At 39.7% G+C, this 18,765-nt stretch overlaps 2 protein-coding genes across 5 annotated transcripts; both read right to left on the reverse strand.

Moving 5' to 3' along the window:
* Positions 1 to 476: 476 nt before the first annotated feature.
* casp3a (caspase 3, apoptosis-related cysteine peptidase a) lies at positions 477 to 5,232 on the reverse strand. The gene is made up of 6 exons (XM_083969714.1): positions 5,051 to 5,232; positions 4,685 to 4,830; positions 2,594 to 2,722; positions 2,313 to 2,488; positions 2,092 to 2,203; positions 477 to 1,996 (listed from the first exon to the last, which is right to left on the reverse strand). The coding sequence occupies exons 1-6, from the start codon at positions 5,095 to 5,097 to the stop codon at positions 1,767 to 1,769; spliced, it is 840 nt and encodes a 279-aa protein (XP_083825840.1). The 5' UTR covers positions 5,098 to 5,232; the 3' UTR covers positions 477 to 1,766.
* Positions 5,233 to 7,929: 2,697 nt separating this feature from the next.
* On the reverse strand, positions 7,930 to 17,929 carry LOC310991100 (oxysterol-binding protein 1-like). Of its 4 annotated transcripts, none has more exons than XM_083978674.1 (17): positions 17,834 to 17,929; positions 16,900 to 17,053; positions 16,417 to 16,625; positions 16,151 to 16,313; positions 15,630 to 15,741; positions 15,338 to 15,536; positions 15,038 to 15,152; positions 14,874 to 14,934; positions 14,593 to 14,760; positions 14,244 to 14,489; positions 13,867 to 13,987; positions 13,606 to 13,709; positions 13,386 to 13,481; positions 12,960 to 13,144; positions 12,607 to 12,836; positions 12,420 to 12,458; positions 7,930 to 12,223 (listed from the first exon to the last, which is right to left on the reverse strand). In XM_083978674.1, exons 1-17 carry the CDS (start codon positions 17,856 to 17,858, stop codon positions 12,027 to 12,029), a joined length of 2,424 nt encoding a protein of 807 aa, XP_083834800.1. In that variant the 5' UTR covers positions 17,859 to 17,929; the 3' UTR covers positions 7,930 to 12,026. The 4 variants fall into 4 exon arrangements, with proteins under 4 accessions (XP_083834800.1, XP_083834799.1, XP_083834802.1 ...); XM_083978673.1 differs by having other exon boundaries at positions 14,874 to 14,937; XM_083978676.1 differs by lacking the exon at positions 12,420 to 12,458 and having other exon boundaries at positions 7,930 to 10,595; positions 14,874 to 14,937.
* Positions 17,930 to 18,765: the final 836 nt, after the last annotated feature.

Below are 18,765 nucleotides of genomic sequence, written 5' to 3' on the forward strand. Positions count from 1 at the left end.
AGTGGTTTGGCATGAGATGGCAACTCTTAATTCAAAAAGGTATATTTTGTTGCATGCAGGTGTAGAAGAGAATAGGATATGAGAATATGAGAGTAGAATACGTTTTTTGGGGGGGGATTCAGAACATCCAACATGTAGGAAAGGACTCGTTGTTTGTGGAAGCAGGTTTAGGTGAAGTGCTTCTGTGCTGGCAGTGAAGGAATCTGAGGCCCAGTTTTATTTGGCCCTGGGCCTCAGGATCTGGTGGCCCAGTTCTTCACACCTCCAGGCATGCCAAATCTGGAGTAATCCTGCCTGTTTACACTCAAGACAGTGTACACAAATAGACCCTTTGCAGCATTCGTAGAGGTTAAATTCTTGATGTGATACAGCATTAACAACATATTAGCACTTTAACTTTGGTATTGTATCAGTTGGTGATCTTTACAATGCAAAAAATCAGTGACAACAAAGTTTAGTGAAAGCTGGACTTTATCTTCTGGAAAAAAAACAACACACCAATGAGAGTGCAACTGCCACGAAACAGTGATATGCCAAAAAACAAAAACACAGTCACATTTGTGCTTTATCATAATTATATGCCCTACTGATGGTCACATAGAAAAGTCACTCAGTTTCATATCAGTTGATTAGAAATTATTTTGAAAAGAAATTGAAGCTTGTGACTTCCAAAGCAAAGCAAAAAAGCATCCCGTTCGCTGTTACATATTTTAAAAACCATAAAAAATACATGTACCACAGCTAAATATGAAACATACAGCTGAGTTCAAGTATGAATAACTCATCAAAATGTGCCTGAAATAACAGTATCGTGCAGACTGGCTGGCTTTACTCATGCATGCTACGGAGAAGACTGCGTCCCCACTAATACAAGGATATTCACAGATAACACTTCATTCAAAGAAGTCCCTGTTAAGACAGCAGGAGTTGAAAAAACAGCAAGGATTTAGCCCTTAGACTGACAAATGACTAAAAAAAGACGATAGCTTAGTGGATGCTGTTGAATATACTAAACAAAATAATAACTTACATTACCTACTGGGTGCAAGTGATGCATTTGTTTAGGTTCTACACAACTCATCGGTCGAGAGTGCAAAAGGAATTATTGTATGGTACAAGAATATAAAAAAATGGAAACTGAAAAACAGGCACCGAGTCACACACATGATCCCTTCACAACAGACCAAATAGATCTCCCTGACACTTAAGTTAAACTGCTTATACATGCATTGATGTTGGAAGGCAGTACACCCACCTATGGTTTCATGATTAAAAACAGACACAGTATAAAGTTCCTATCAAAAAGTCTTGAAAATGGTTTTTCCCCTGAAATGTGTATAATGTAAACAGCAGAGAGGCATCTAGACTACGGGCAATAAACTGTGAGCTTGGATTAAAAAGGTCAGATACATTTTTTTCCCCTGCAGATTCTTCTGATTGTCAGATTTAAAGGCTTTTACTTAAATTTTAACAGCGTCATAAAAATAACCTTTCTGGTTTAAATGTCTAAAAAAAGACATGCTGCAGGGATACAAATTTTAATGTTGTGTATCAACAACACAGAAAAAACACTTAGAATCCCGAGCTTGAAAACTGAATTAATGGATCGATTTTGCATCTACTCTCCAAGAAATTCGCTACGCTCCGGTGTCAAGAGAGAAGATTTGGTCATGATGTGTAAAATAAAATGATTCCCAAACAAGACATCCCCAAAAATCCTTATGCCATTATTTTCCTAGCTGAGGTCTTCTGATACAGAGATGATATTAAGGTGAAAAATACATCTCTTTGGTCAGCATAGTCACAATGCATGGGATTTGTTTCTTTGCATGAAATAATGAGGTGTTGGAGACAGATTCAAACTCTACTGCCACCTTGTGGTTCACTCGAGTCATGATGTGCATGAGCTCCAATTCTTTGCCATATTTGCTGATCATGTCGCACAGTGATTGGATGAACCAGGAGCCGGTCTGTGTGTTTCTCCATGAGTAGTAACCTGTAGATGAATGAGCATAGAGTACAAGGTCAATCAATGCAATATAAAAGAAAGCAACAGTTCATATACAATAGCATGTGTGTTTGAGTGCGGACCTGGAGCTGTGGAGAAGGCGTAGAGGAAGTCAGCTTCCACAGGGATCTTGGTGGGGCCCTCATCATGACTGTCTGTCTCAATGCCTCCATCCAGTTCAGTGCCTCTGCAAGCCTACACAATGTGCACATTTAAACAAAACAAGAAATGATTACAGATTGAGTACATGACCAAAGCCCAAAGGAAGCTGGTGTGAAAGTGGAAGCAATCCCCTTTAAAATACCTGGATGAAGAAGAGTTTGGGCTTTCCCACCAGTGTCTTGCAGCGATCACCTCGAAAAAGTGAGGTGAGCTCCTTCAGCCTCAGTGGGCCATCGGTGCCGTAGAACACATCCTCATCTCCGTGACTCAACAGGACACAGATGAACGAGGCCGAGCTGCTGTGATCATCCTTTGAAGCTGAAAATTAGAAAAAAAAAGAAACAGAAAAAATATTGCATTCAATGTTTTCATTTAAGTATTCATTAATATCTGTGATTTGTATTCATTTGGCAGGGTACTTACCTGTGGTTAAAACCTGAGTGATCTGGTTCATTTTCTGGTCATTGTAAATCTTCGTTTTATAACCCAGCTTGGCGAAAACTTTCATCACGTTTCCTGCATCTACGTCAGTACCATTTCGCTGATTCATGCCTGAGGAATATAATTATTATTATATTATATTATAATTGACCAAACACAATGAAAACAAAAATAGAAATGAGGAACATTTTTACTTCCTCGTAACTGGTGCTGAAACGTCATGTAGACTCATAGTACATGTCCAAACAAACAGGCAACTGACAACTATAATTTTGCCTGACATTTGCCGTACAGTGAAGATGGGAAAAATGACACCTTCCTCACTCAGTGACTGTTGCTAGTGCATTATGTACAGGACCCATCTTCAACCCAATCAGCCAGGAGAGGTGAAAACACCTGAACAGGTGTAAATAATACAATTATCAATGGTTGAATTCCACTAGCTGGCTCGCTGTCGGACTTCTTCACTCTTATGTTTTACAGTGTCTGGCCGGTACATGTACTTTGCCACCTAGTTAAACTGTCCGGAGGAGGATTGAAGATATATTGCATGTTGGCTGCAGTAGCTGTGGTCACCTGCTCTGACCACAACCAGCTGCCTAAATTCATCACAAAATCGCATCACCTCCTGCTGTAATTTTCTGGGAGACAGTGGAAAGGGGGAATGTTAAGCACGCACAAATCTGCTACAACAATAACCTCTTCTTGGTTGGAAAGATTAAATGAACTTGGCTGGCTTAACTGCTGTTGTTGTTTACTCCACTCATATGATGCACAGTACTTGTTTGAGCAGAGAACATCAAGCAGTCATGTGTATTCAGTTAGTCCTGCCAGACAGGTTTGAGAATCATCACACACACTGATGCTCCACACACTAAGTTTTCTTGTACTGATGTCCAAGATCTCAGGCAGATAACAGAGGCTCTTTCAATACAAGCAGACACACATCCTCAAGTCGAGATTGCATGTCCTCATTTCTGATAAAGGGTAGACAAGGACTAAGATCAACTCAAGGTTTCATAATGTATCTCAACTATTGTAGACAAGAAGCTTTTATATGCTCAGTAAAGCAAGCTATAGACCTTTAGGGGGCATCCATGGCCATGCTTCATGAAAAGATTATTAACACTCAATGGTCTCGTCTCGTAACATAATATCTGAGTTTTCTGTGGTCGGTCTGAGTACTGCCACTAAAGCAAGGCTGCAGCAGCAGTATCCATGTGCGTGGGCCGTCATCTACCTGGTCATAATGGACTTTCTCATACATACAGATCTCTGTAGACAAGGGCAGACTTTGAAGAGGAACTAGACAAATTATCTACGTGATGGTTGCAGGTCATGTAGGCCGCTGCACTTCCTGATTGTACTTGACTTTCACTTATTGTATAACGCTCTACTATCATATTGTTATCAACTACACAAGAATTACGTTGCAACCACCTGTTTATTCTCACTTTCTACAGCCAAACAGGAACTGACCCTGAGCTGAACTTGAACATCTAATTCAATAGCATGGGAGGTGATTTAATAGTATCCACAACAAGTGTAAATTGAGCCCCATAGTACACCTACATCACCTCATTTCACTTCATTACATGGTACATTTGCATTGTTGCAAGGTGCAAGATGCAAAGCACTGCTTTAGTGACAGCCAACATCTAAAAGCTAATCAAGGTTTTACAGGCGTATGTTGCTTTTAAGATTATACTTTGGTATAAAATGCAATACATTTCCTATCACCGCTGGCTCTCATAATAGCTTATCCCGACCAGATTTAAAAGTCCAAGTGTGACACTGGGATGAAGAAAAGCGTGCTTAATTTTCTAAAAATAATAATGGTCTATTCTTTAATTTCTGCAAGACACACATTACTCATGAACCCTTGTTCCTGTGAAATGTGAAACCGTTTCACTGAAATGAAACACAGTGAGAGGAGGTTTAACTCATCTGTGGTGTAAGTGTGGCCTGTGGTTTTTTTTCTTCAAAGCGGTTTCATTTTGAGTGAGGTGTCATGTCCTGCTCCTGCCCAAACCAACTGAAAGAGACAAAGTAAATCAATGAATAAATAAAAACCTGTTGAACTGTCGAAATTCTTGTTGTTGATGATGATGCACTGGCCCATGCTGGGGTAATCGAGGCTGTATCTGAAGCTGTTGGACTGGGACTGGGGCTTGGGCTTGGCGTCCACCACCGTGGCAGCAGCTGCAGGCCCATCTGACCTGCAGGACAACACACAATGAATTCAAACGAAGGGTAACGACAAACAGGAAGTAACAACACTACAATGAAATGAGTCACTGGGCTGCAGATAGTAGTCAACAAATGGCGGCAGAAATAGTAATTACTGAGTGACAAAGCAGTTTCCTTATCACTGCCCCTGCTGCCCGACAACAACACAAGCTAACCGGCTAAATTATGTATGGCAGCTTTACTACTCACCCTTTTTCCCTTCGTGCGTCTATGGCGTCTTCTCCGTTGGCCGACATCTTTTTCTTTTTACAGTTTAACCTTTAATTACAGAGTGAAATGAGTATAAAGAGAGACAAGCAGCAGCCTTCCCCCGGAAAACTTGTGCAGACGTGTTGTTGTAACCACTGAGGCAATGAGTGAGTAAGTGCTCAGGCTAGCAGCTCCTGTGTGAAGGCAGTAAACAAAGATGATGACGTCACGAAGGGATGCGTTCGTTTTAATCGCCCACGCGCACCGCAGCAGGAGGAGAGGCGGCCACAGTGCAAACTAAAGGCACACACATAGGGTGAATTCAGGTATATTGGGACAATTTTTGTAAATTCATTTTCTGAGCCATTTTTTGTCATCAAGATTAATAAATAACCCAACAAATGAGATATGTCTGTATTCCTCTAGGTGTCTGCATTCTTTATGTGAAACAATTATGTGCTAAAATTCTTTTGTGAGAGCACAGCACTCTATTTTAAAGGTTTTGACACAAAACTATTTTTTCGCAACTTGTTTGGTAAATTGGGACAGTAGGTTTGGTAATTTGGGACACAGGCTTGTGCAATGGGATTTTGCATGGAGCTGCAATTACATTAAAAAAGACATGAATAGATTGCTTGTTTATGTATATTAGGCCTATAGCCTATTATTTTTATGTTGTGTATTGTTTATAATCTCGTGATTTGTAACCAAATCAACCAAATATACTAATTATTTCAACAAACAGCAGATTTAATAGCCTAAAACGTATTGTGAGCAGACTATTGACCTCAGGAGAAGCAAGCATGTTTTTAAAAATACATTTATTTTTATATTTTGTTAAATATAAATATATAAAATAAAGATAACTCATGACATAAGAGATAAAACAATCTGACCTATTTTTGAACGTCACGTCACATATTCAACATTAACCGCTGATTTGATATCCTGAAATGTACAAAGGTGCTTGTTTTCCCTATATGTGTAAAAAATTCTCACTTTTAAGCATGTAAGATATGACTACACTATTGAAATATTTCAATATAAACCCAGAAACACTGTCCCAAATAACCTGAACATGCTGTCCCAAATTACCATACCACTATTGGTAATTTGGGACAGCAAGAAAATGTCCAAATTAAGAAAATGTTACATCCTCACAAACCAATGTTTGTTTATTTTAGTGCACCAATGCATCACACATCTTAATATAACTTTCATACCTACAGTAAATTAGTCATACAAATGTAATAGCCTTATATTAAATTCCAACAAAAGCACATGCCGTTTTGCTGACCTCCTGATATTTGGGGTCAGCGTCCTGTTTGATGCTGACCCCACCCCCCTGTGTGATGTCACCCAAAATATGTAATGTGACTTTTAATGTAGACATCCAAAGGAATGTATCAGCACCTTTAACTTTGCCATTGCCCATTCAAGGCAAGTGGAAGCATTGTTTTTCCTTATCTGTCCCAAATTACCTGATGTCCCAATATACCTGAATTCACCCTACCCACTGACACCCATTGCTTATTCATTCATTTTTTAAACAGATATTATGGATTAAACGTCTCCAGATAGATTTTTTAGATTTTGTAAATGTATATAATTAGTTCACTAAACATAAACGTTTCTCCAGTCAACTCATCTCACCACAGCCTTGGTTGACAGCCTCTAATGCACTGTCCTAAAGAAGGGGTGAGGTGGGTGGGAGTCAAAGTCCACACATTTGAGTTTCAGTATCATAATGACTGTGGTATTATTAACCCCCCTAAATTTCCTTGGAAAAAAAAAACGGCCACCCAGTCCCCAGCTGTTGTAGTCACAAGAGATCTTAATTTCCACATAATCTGATTTTCACAATTTTATCTCAATGTCCCATACGCAATTGGTTTACCTCCTAAATAAAATCTTCTGTATATCATCCATCCCAGAGTCTATAATTTTAAATCACAAAGCTCTAGTTGACTGTGACAAAAGCATTTACAAAGATCTGGTAGCTAGAAAACAAAAGCAGTCACTACATGCAGACAACCTGCATGTCAACAAGCTACAGGATTAAAATAATAATTACACACTGTTGCATAAGTAACTATCCAATAAAACAGGGACTGGACTGTCTGTCTGTACAGCCACTTTATTGAAAGTTTTCTCCAGTCAACTCATCTCACAGCCCTGGTCGACAGCAACGCACTGTCCTAAAGAGGGGTGGGTGGTGGGGGTGGGTCAAAGTCATGGATCTATTATAAAGCAAGATATTAAAGATAAAAAGATAATAAATAATAAATAAAGATAATATAATACATCCATGGTCAAAGTCCACACACTTGAGTTTCAGTATGACTGTGGTATTAAACCCCCTAAATTTCCTGAAAAAATGGCCACCCAATCCCCAGCTGTTGTAGTCACAAGAGTGGTTGTGTCAAGAGATCTTAATTTCCACATAATCTGATTTTCACAGTTTTATCTCAATATCCCATACGCAATTGGTTTACCTACTAAATAAAATCTTCTGTATCTCATCCATCCCAGAGTCTATAATTTTAAATCACAAAGCTCTAGTTGACTGACAAAAGCAGTCACTACATGCACACTGTTGCATAAGGAACTGTGAAATGCATGTTTGCTTAAATGAATGAGGGGGGGGGGGGGGAGCATGGCGTGAGCTCAGAGAATGCTGTTTGGCGCCATGATTACCCTATGGAAATTTTTCAAACCTGTTTGTGTAAAGTTGGTAGTACAGTAAGTATGTAAAGTTGTTAAACCCTCCCACGTACTATACAACTTCGAGCAGTATAGACTAAAAGCTTGCTTTATAAGTCTGAACTAGTGTAAACTGTATTGTGGTACATTGTTGAAAAGACAAAAACACAACCAAATAAATGCATTTCATTTTAATATTGTCAACTTCTAACACAATCCTGCTAAAAAACCTGAAATGATGGGACAGAAAAGGTGAAACGTGTGCTCAGACTGTCAGTCAACACATATGTATATATTTACGTATGTACATATGTTTGCAATTACTGAACATGGTTTAGGAAAAGTTTTCAAAACAAACTTACAAAGTGACAAATTCTTCAGTAGCTTCATTAAAGTCGACCTTTTTCTCAGTCAAATCAAGTTAAGCAAATCAAATCACTGATGTACTGTACTAAAGTGCAATAACAACTTCAGTCTCTTTTTTGGCAGGGAAAAGAAATTCACAGCTGGAAACACTCAAATGCAATCAAAAAAAAAAAAAGTAGAAACTTGAGAAAAAGGTTAAAAACACAGATGTAATGATGGGTGAGGGGGCTACATAATTAAGACCAATGGTTAAAAAACATTATACTGATTAAAAAAAGAGAAGAGAGAGGACATAAAGAAAGCTGTAAACTCACTCTGTGATAGTAGAGATGTAATGTAGTATCAAGATATATATTTAAATAATGTATAAAGCAAAAGTTGAAAGTAGGAAGAAACAGTTATGGTCAAAAACAAATTAATATAATTTTAAATATAAAGCTAGGTGGGAAAGGGTGACTTCTGGTAACAGGGTACACTCAGCTCAGACAGTGAAAATGTATCAAGATCTAAGTAAATAAAAATGACAAAGAAGGAAAAAAAAAAAGTGCATCACCGCCTTTAGATTCTCTATCAACATAACCAGTTATTATCACAATTACGTTACTATTTCATATATTTACACAGAAATATTTGCAACATTACATTTTGTGATCTTCATTTTCAGTGTCCTCCTTTTAATAAGTACACTTGAATATAAAATGAAATTTAGACTTTCAGCAACCATACAGTCCTTACACTCAAGTAACAAACAACAACAGAGATGAATACGAAGACAGGATTCAGGTTTTTTTTTTTTTTTTTTTTGCAGTTTCAGCATCCTTGTGTCACACTGTCCTCGTATTTCATTCTGTGCCACGTGTATATACACACTGAGGCATTCTTATTGCTGTCTGTTAAAAATCTACACTCAGAACACACAGAGACTAAAATATCCTAATCATTATTAAAGCTATGATCTGTAAGTTTGAAGGAAACCAGGAAGACAAAAACACTTAGTTTATCATCAAGCCAGTAGCAATCCAGCTTGGAGCACAGTCCTGCTGCTTTTCATTTAAATCACAAGTGTTCAAATAGTGAGCCGCCTTAGCATCTACTTTAAAAAGCAGAATTGAAATGGTTGAGTAATAACATGAGCTAAAAATGTAGGTATGAAAATATAAGTTTCACTTTCACGTCAGTGTAAGTGTAAATGTAAAATATATCAGACAATAAATGAACTCTTAAATGAAAACAACATTACAAACAAAATGACAGGTCCCACCCCGATTCCTCTGCTCCCAAGACTGCCATTTAATATTTTCATGTCATATTTTTGTTATTTGTTTGGTACCAATGCTTCAGTTTACATAGAATTCAATATGCTAAGATGTGAAATCATAAAATTTATATGCAAAAACAGTGAAATTATTCCACAACAAAAATGAAATAAAAAGGAAATGTTGAGTTAAAAAGGGGGGAAAAAAAGAAGCTTTTAAACCGGATGGAGTGTGCAGATATTTAAGTCTCACAATTAGGGATTCATCAGCTGATTAAGCCAAAGTTCATCTGGAAAAATTAGAGTTACTCTTTATCACTGCTGTGTATTTCACAGTTATCAGAGGGGAAACAAATCACAAACAGATTCCGAGTTGAGTTTAGAGCAAAAATGAGGGGGGGGGGAGGGGGAATATGTAGACTTCAGTAAATAAAGTAGCACTGCAATTCACCATAAATTCAAAGGCAAACTCTTTATCTGTCATTATTTAGAGTATTTGTTGAAATAATATACCGGTATATAATTGTTGAAATAACTCACTTGTGTTTCCGTGTGAATATTTTATCATGTGATCTGTTGAACATGTTGGGTAGGATTTAAACTTGTGGTGCCATGTTAGGGAATTTGTAATAATATATGCAAAGTAATAATAAATAGGGAATGCACAACGAAGTTGTAAATTTCATGTTGGGTAACGGATCACTCTGCTCAAGCAAATCTTCTTAGGTAGTGCTTCCAAAGCTTGACCAGAATAATTGTTGCTAGATGCAACTCGGTACCAAAGGGTCCTGGACTGAGAACGAGCAGCAGACCAAATCCAAGATAAAAGATAAAGTGTTTGAGAGGCAGTGAGAGGGGTTTCTGAACACTAACCAGATGCCATGTTACTACAATGTCACTGTATCTACATTGAGTGTGGAATCCACATGCCCTTGATCCTGAGCAAATTTCTGCTGGAGTAGGAGGTGGAAGCTACGGACATTGACGACAGGTTGATGTCAGGCTTGATTTCCCCATGTTAGCTATTTTAAGGTTGCCATCTTCTCATTTGTACAGCGCTGAGGGAACCGGGCTGTGGTCAGAAGATGTCAGGGCACATGTCCCAGGAGCCTTGGTCCTTCGCCTCCCAGTAACCCCCCTTGTAGACATGCAAGGTCTCCCCAGACGCAGCGTCGTCTATCTTCTCGAACCATAGTGCTTGGTGGTTGTCCAGGTGGGAACCTGGAGGAAAAGAAAGAAACTCTTTAACTGGAGAAGCTTTAGAGGAACCTCAGGTGAGGGTTAGGAAGTCACTGCATCAGGATAAGTATATCATGCTAAAATTAAGCCGATATGCTCTCAGAAGTGGTACCTTCTTAGTACCTGAGGTGGTGCTCTCAGGTACTAAGAAATAACCGTATTAAGTGTTACAGATTTCTTGGTCTTCAGATGCACCTTATACAAACCAAACACAGGAGGCGTAATATTGATTTGCACCGGAAGAAAACACCAATTAAGTTCTCTTTCATGTGGAGAGAACAAGTCTCACACCTAACGCACCTGCACCCAGGACCAAAGCAAACTGATCAATGACTCACAAAATACTACTCCAAAATACACTACAGCTAATTCTACAGTTGGCTAAAGCTAAACTAGTCTCCAACAAGTCTCCATTACACACATTAATGACAAAATAATAACAATAACAAGGGGATGGAGGGACGGAGGGCATGACTGGTGTTACTTGCTTTTGATTGGAGCTCCATAAGGACCCTCCTTGCCTTCCACTATGACAGAGCAAGTTGCAAAAGATGTTAAGAGGAAATGACGGAAGATAAACTTTTATTAAAAAAAAAAAAAAAAAAAACTGAATTCTACTAAATTACTAGAAAGATCTGGAATAATTGCACCGTATATCACATCATGACCAGAATACTTGCTTAAATAAGGGAAGAGCGATGGTCCATAAGGGGCTGAAAAAGAAGAATGAAGGATGGTGCAGGAGTTAAATGAGAGAACGGGTATGAAATGAAAATGAATGATACAAAGAGGAATAGCGAGTGAAAATGTAAAGGTGCTACTTGCATGCAACAGGTGTGTGAGGGGTTGAGTCCTCTGTGTCAGCTGAGCAACAGCAGCACAAAAGAAGTAAATGTAAATCCACAACTCAGAGACCCAAATCCACACCAAGTTTTTTTGTTTGTTTGTGTACATTTCAAAATTGCTGTTTGTGGCATCTCGCGGACTATCGACTGTGTCAGCTCATCATTAACAGACAAGACCACTGACAGGAGTAATTATGTCTCTAAATAATTAAGGCCACATTTCCTATCATTGTCTTTGCTTTGGGAAACAAAAAGTGTCTTCTACTTCTTCAGTTGAAGGTTTTTTTTTAACCTTTGTGTGCATGCACCGACCAGCCTGCCGCACATTAGTCATCTCCCATGATGCATATTTTGCCATGAGACTAAGAGGGAGTTTCTTATTTAATCAGACTTACTGTGCAACACCTACTCTGTGCTGCTTTGTTTGTTCAAGGGAATTATACTAATGTTTCAAAACAACCATAAAAATGTAGTGTTGTAAACTGAGCTTCTGATCTCTGTCAGGCCATAAACATGACCGGTTGAAAACAGCTACTGACAAAATGTGACTTGTGGCGAACAGAAAATATCAAAGAATAGGTTGTTTCCTCACAAATATCACGCCCATTCGCCTCCTGTGGATGTGCGGAGGTAATTTCTTTTTACTCGATGCTTTGTTAAAATGCCACCAGAGCAACTTTAAAGGTACACGTTGTTTTACTGTGAAGTGATACTTGCTTTCATCAGACACCTCACTTGCTTCTGTGCCAGTCTCCTGTGCATCAGCTAAATGGAACAGACATGGATGAAGGGACAGTAAAATGTGAATGGGCTGTTATCAAGATGATGTAGAAGACATATAATAAGGCACCTTCATAATACACACAGAAACATGTATGTGTGCTTTTGATGCTAGGGTCAATAGAAAGTGTAGAACTAGGGCTGGGAAGAGACTAGTAAAGACGAGAAGACGAGTACTTGCTTTTCAAGGGTGAGTCATTCATTGAATCCTCAGTGACAGCTTAGGGTTGAGATAGAGACAAGCAGGCAAAGTATACGAAGACAGACAAGAGTGGACAAAAGATGAATGGACAGAAAAACATTGGACTGAAACACAGGACAAATAGATGAACTCCGTATCTGTCGCTGCCTCTGTTTTCTTCTCCTACCTTCCTCAGGCGAGCTGGCTGCTTTAACAGCTTCTCTCTCCCTCTCTCGACGGTTCGTGCGCTGTTTTTCCTCCAGTCTCTGTTTCTCTGCGTTCGCCTCGTCCCAGCGGCCGTCCTCCATTAATCGCTGATCGGGGCGTCTTCGGCTGTCTGTTGGCGCCACGCCATCCTCGGCTTCGTTAAGTGTCAAGGCCAACGAGGAGAAGAAGTACATGTTCTCTGCTCCCTCTCTGGAAAGTGGTGAGCATAAATGATCAGAGAAACACAACTAACTATATCTCTACAACCCCCATTTGTTTAATTAAAAGCAAAGTTTTAATTATTTACTAAGATTTTACTAACTGACAACTTACGGCAAAGGGTTCTTTCTCCAGATTTCTTTGGCTTTTAGGGTCTGATAGACCGTCCTCTGTTTGCCTTCAGTGCCATTTTCCCCTTTACTGCTCTGCATGATGCGGGAAAACTCCATCTTCTCATCCCATGTTCCCGACAGCACGTAATGGGCCTTTCCATCCTTATCTGTGACTACTCCCGTGACCTGTGGGAAAAATCACAGCTTTCAGTGAAAAATGTGATCACAAATCTGACAGAAGATTGTACAAGAGTTCATAGAATTAACAGCTACATAGTATATAAAAGAGCCCAATCCAGTTATGGGGAAAAAAAGGAAAGATTTGCTTCTACACGAAAAATTTGACTATAAAATATCCAGACAACGTACAGTAAATGCTTTGCCATAAAAAAAAAATTAAAAAAAACACAAAAGCCTTTCTTTGTACCTTTCTTGGTACGTCTCTGGAGAAGTAGCTGTATGGAGCGAACTTGAGGTGGCAGCGATCTCCTGTCCTGTGGTTCACCACATCAATCTCCCCTGACTGGAAGGAGAAAACATACGTTTAATCAACTCTTCATCAGTGAGGATGCACTGGTTGATTTTCTGCTCATCATTGATATTAATGATCATCCAGGTATCCCCTATTCATCAGCTTCAAGAGTTACCTGATCGATCCATAGTTTTCCCACAATGATGTTGTGTACTGTTGTAGTAACTTTTTTCCAAGAGTAGTGATTGTCGCTCTTATCAAATAGACACTGAATAGAACCTGGTGCGAGAGAGAGATTGATGTTAAAAACTTAATTTTTGTCCTGCTTGGCAAAAATATAATTCGCACATGTCTACATATTCTGTTCTGTCTTATAAATTAGAGACTCCAGAGAAGACACAGTGTGAACTGACTGAACACACACACATCCACTCACCCAAGGGCATGATAGAGAGGTATTTTCCTCTGAACTTGCTGGCGAGGGTAATTTCCTGTCTGAGGGTCCAGCCTTTTTCAGAGAGAGCGTGGTGAGCTGCAGCAGGAGGGTGGTGACTCACCTGGGAAAAAGAGCATGAAGTGAAGAGAGAGAACAGAGTGGAGATATAATCATTATAGTCATGTGATGGTTGGAACCAAATCAAGAAAATAAACACGGTTACGGTATATAAACACATGTGTGTTTGTTTTATAGAACTGGTCAAACCTGAATGTGATCCTGTGAATGGAACTGAATAAGTAGTTTAGTCTAAATGACTGTGAGAAGCTGCTTGTTAACTATGTTTCACACTTAGTTAGGATGTTTTTCCAACATACCTGTTCACACAGGGAGCGGTAGCCACAATCTTTGAGGCGATCCAGCTCAAAAGTTTCTCCCAGCAGAGGATTGAAGGGCTTTCCTGTACGGTGGACAGTGGTGGAGTAGGAAGAGACTGTGAAAGCAGCGACATAACACATCTGCTCCAGAGAACTCTGGCATTTAGCAGCCTTATCCAGCAGCTCGTAGTACTCCAGGTCTTCTGACAGACGTTGCAGCATTGAGAGGGGCTCGTTGAAATTCACCTGGAGGGTGCAAAACAACAGAGAACAAGTCTGAATATGTCTGTATATTCTCAACAAAAAAAAAAAAAACACTTAGATGCCATCAAGTGTACAGGTTCCTTACAGGCATTGGTATCTTTGAGAGCTCCTTTCCGATACAGTTTTTCATGATGCTCCACAGATTGAGGTAATAGTTGGGTTTGTCAGGGATACGAGTTCGTCTTTGTCTAACTGGCTCGAGCTCAAGAGGCTGAGGAGACTCTGAATTGGACGCCAAGGACAGTTCATCAAACTGAAGGAAGAGAAGTGAAACACACACATACAGTTCAGCTGACTTTGGCGTGTTGGCAAGCAAAGAAGACAAAATACAAGAGCTTGATTGTAAAAGAAACTAATTTAACACACATTTACAGACTGATCGTCCATTCCAGTCTCACAGCTGAATCCACTAACGTTGCTGCCAGATCTTCTGTAGGACAGAGAAATAAGAGATCAGAAAATAAGACCACACAGTAACACAGGGAAAGAAAATAACAGAAGACATGACATGTGAAATATGAGTTAATTACCTGTGATACTTGGGGTCAGCAGGGACAGTAATGAACTCTGCTGGGTCTTCCATAGCATCAAAGAACTCATTGTCATCATCTTCATCACTGGCATCACCCTTTCCTGAAACATTACCTAAAGTGGAGAAAGGCAGTGAAAGAATGAATGACAGAAAAGTCTCATCTGGCCTTTCGGGCGATCAATCTACCGGTAATTTTATTTTCAAATATAATTTTGGCTTCTAACATTATGAAACAAGAACAAAATGATTTGTAGCATATTTGAGCAACAGTAGTATGTGTCATGATGGAGTGACTTACCTTTGTTGCCTAAGGCAGGATTGCTGAATGAAGAGGGGAGAACTGTAGCTCCTCTGAAAGCTCTTTCCAGGTGGTTGTGCTGTTTGGCCAGCTGCTCTAGAGTCTCCTCCAGCCGTATCCTCTGGTCTCTTTCAGTCTGTAAAGACTTCTGCCAGCGCTTACTGTGGTTCTGGGCCAGCGAGAGGAAGTCCCTACATGCCTTGGGGAGCGTGCAAACACATGAGCACATGTCAGTGAAACAGTCAGCAGCAGTAAAGCATGTTTCTCTGTGATTTACACCGTGGTAACTTACATTGATCATGGCATTAGAGGTGATTCTAAACAGTGTGGCCCTCTCCGTAACTTGTCTGATCTTTTCTCCCATTTCCCCTCCGACACGAATCGCCTCCAGTTCTGACAAAGACCTGTTTGTAGAGTAAATAAATACATCGGAGAACAGAGAAGACAAACAAATAATTAACCTCCATCCTTCTTTTCCTTGAATAATATTGTTTCTCTGTAGCATTATCATCATCATGTAGTACTAACATTGTGTCTTGGGTGATACATTCAGAAGTTGTCGGCTCAAATTCAGGTATGTGGCCTAGTTCTTTTGGCAAATGTTTCCTGGCCACATTGAAGGAACATGTACTCCTGTGCCACAGTCTAATCAGTCCCAACACAGCCTCACACAATAAATAAAGTATTTTACTATTTCAAATTCACATTGCATTGATTTGCTTAACCCCTCTGTACTTCTCTCTTGTGACTGGACCACTGAAGACAAACAATACTAGGTCTGACTTGCTGTCAAACTGCTTAGACAACTGATACCTTTGAAGGGCAGACCCATGCTTGACAATGAGATCATTGCAGGTGGTGAGGTCCTCCACCTTACTGTTCAGTGTGCGTAGCGTGGACTGGACTTCTGAGTTGCGGCAGCTTCCACTCTGCCCTGTGGTGGGGGGAGCTGTGGGGCATTCGTCACCTGAATCATCTGAAGAAGAGAACAGGGGGAGACAGTTTGACCAAAATGAATGTCACAAGACCTTTGCACACATTGCTTTATAAGGTCTAACATGACATGTCCTCCCTCTCACCAGATTCGGCCTGCATATGGACGGCCTTTGCCTTTGCGAGCTCCAGCGCAGTGATCCACCGCTGGCGCTCTACCTCTGAGCTGGCCTTCAGGTGGTACGTCTGTGCTCCGCCATTGGAAATGACAAAATTACAGGAGTCCTCCACAGCAATATTGGCTGTGGCCAAGTTGATGGTGCCTCTGCACGTGTGACCCATCTCTGCCTGGGTTCTGAGGACAAACAGAATGAAGCACAGTGATGTAAATGACAGGTTTTTGAACTAAGACGCATTATGACACAATTTCATTTTCATGAGACTGCTTGTTTAACCCTCGGGGGAAAGGCTGCTTCCTAAGAACAGAGTGTATTGTTAGATTATCATTATATGTTCAGGGTTGACAAACTCGATGTGACACGCCCCCTCCCCCCCTGCTAAGCACCACCTTAGCCTCAGGTCGGGTCCTGGAAAATCCTGTAACAACATATAATGTAGATGCAACTTACCTGTAATATGACAAGAGCCCATTGCTGAGGACAAACCATCGTCTCTGGTAACCCTTTATGTAGTTGGTCCATTTGAAGAGCCAACCCTTGTATGTGTCTCCAGGGGTTGGAGTTGGGGACTTTGGCTCTGACATCACAACAGCCAGGTTAGGGCCTGAGGAAAGAGAAAGAACCATCTATTGGACATGCTACTCAGTGTAAAGTTTACACAAGGGGTGTGTGCACCACAACTGGTCCGCTGGTTGCTACAGACATTTCACAAAGGAAACTTACTTGTCATGCTAAAAGCTTTAGTCTAAATTCACAGGTTCATCATGTCATGCAAGTAAACATTCCTCACATAAAAAACATAATCTAAACTCTTGGTCCTTGGTAACATTAGTCGAAATCATTTATTATAAATGTGATATGAATAACTGGTGGGTGGCTATCCTTTGACATATGGTACTAATGCTTCAGCTATTAATGCTGGCAATTATGGATCTGTGATCAATAATGAGCAGTTGGTTACTGGTATAGGTCGCTGTCATAGTTTTCAGCCTGGACTGTGGAGGTGACATAGCTCACTGTTTAGCTATCTTATCATTGTGCCTTTACGACAAATGTCAAATTTGAAACAAAACAAAAAAACATCTGATTATACCGTAAGCCATGTTAACCTGCTGGATATATTTGGTAAACACAGCCCGGGTATAACGAGATACTTCGGGAAGCAAGAGGCCATTTCCAAACATCAAAGCTACTTAAAACAGCGTCCGTCACTAAGCTTGCTGCTGCTAGCTAAACAACAGGAAGCTGTCAAACAAGCTGACACGTCGGAGACGAAGAAGCAAATTATAATTTTCAACAGTGAAACTCCCTCGGCGTTTCTTTGGCTTAACCGACAGCAGGCATTAAGATGTCCTTGAATTTTGTTTGTTTTGCTCACACCCACCTTCTCCGTGAAAGTCTTCAGCCATCAGCTGAGCATCTCTTGTCGGATGAAGCGACGGTAGCTTGCTAGCGTTAGCTTTGCGTTGCTAACTACTTTGCTACAGGTTGTGCAACGAAAACAGCGACCGGTCAGCTCCTTGACCCCCGAGACTTTAGTTCCGCTTCAAGGCGACATTTTAAAATGTGTGTTTAATGGTAATATAAATAAAAGATATATTAAGAAGAATATATAAGAATAATAATGTATATGACAATAATCTATCAATAGTCACACAAAATAAATGTTGCTTGACAGTGTGAACAACTCTTATAATGTCTTGTTTTAGCACAGTTACAACTGCAAAGTGCAAGTTATATAATATCTAAACCATTTCAAATTAAAGTGAAGTCTGTATCTTATGATGAAATGAAATAACAAGTGAATTTGAGAAACGATAAGATAGACATTGTGCAAATAATTATCCACCAGGAACATTACTCTCTCGATGAACTGTTACAAGGCTGCCCTCTATTGGATAAAGATTGCACTTTATTTTTGGACAGTACTAATGTAAACATTAATTTAACATTTCTGTCTACTTTTCCTTCTCATTTATTCTGTTTTGATTTAATGTGCCCCATGAACTGTGTTGATTAGAGATTAAATTAAAAGATGCTGAATGATAATCCAGATGCATTGTACCTAATTTGCTCTTCTTGTTCTTTAGCACTAACCATGTCTTTGCCCAAACCACAAAATGACAACATCTTGTCATGATACTGAACAAATGCAAATTGACCCTGCTCATATCAGATGAACAAATCTGATCTCTTATTTAAAATTGAATGAAAACCTTCTGAATTTACCATCCACCTTGAAAATTTGAAACACAAAGAGAAAAAAAACATTTTTCTTATTTCTAATCATTTTATTCAACAATTTCACTAGAACAA

The sequence above is a fragment of the Trachurus trachurus genome, assembly GCF_905171665.1.
Source record: "Trachurus trachurus genome assembly, chromosome: 1".
NCBI classification, from domain to species: domain Eukaryota; kingdom Metazoa; phylum Chordata; class Actinopteri; order Carangiformes; family Carangidae; genus Trachurus; species Trachurus trachurus.

Excerpts from the sequence above, each read along its gene's own strand:
- casp3a (XM_083969714.1), bottom strand. The coding sequence starts at position 5,097 with ATGTCGGCCAACGGAGAAGACGCCATAGACGCACGAAGGGAAAAAGG. Across the intron at positions 4,831-5,050 it reads GACGCACGAAGGGAAAAAGG|GTCAGATGGGCCTGCAGCTG; the intron begins GTGAGTAGTAAA and ends GTTGTCCTGCAG. Across the intron at positions 2,723-4,684 it reads GAATTTCGACAGTTCAACAG|GCATGAATCAGCGAAATGGT; the intron begins GTTTTTATTTAT and ends TATATTCCTCAG.
- LOC310991100 (XM_083978673.1), bottom strand. The coding sequence starts at position 17,858 with ATGGCTGAAGACTTTCACGGAGAAG. Across the intron at positions 17,054-17,833 it reads TGAAGACTTTCACGGAGAAG|GCCCTAACCTGGCTGTTGTG; the intron begins GTGGGTGTGAGC and ends CTCTTTCCTCAG. Across the intron at positions 16,626-16,899 it reads GGGCTCTTGTCATATTACAG|AACCCAGGCAGAGATGGGTC; the intron begins GTAAGTTGCATC and ends GTTTGTCCTCAG.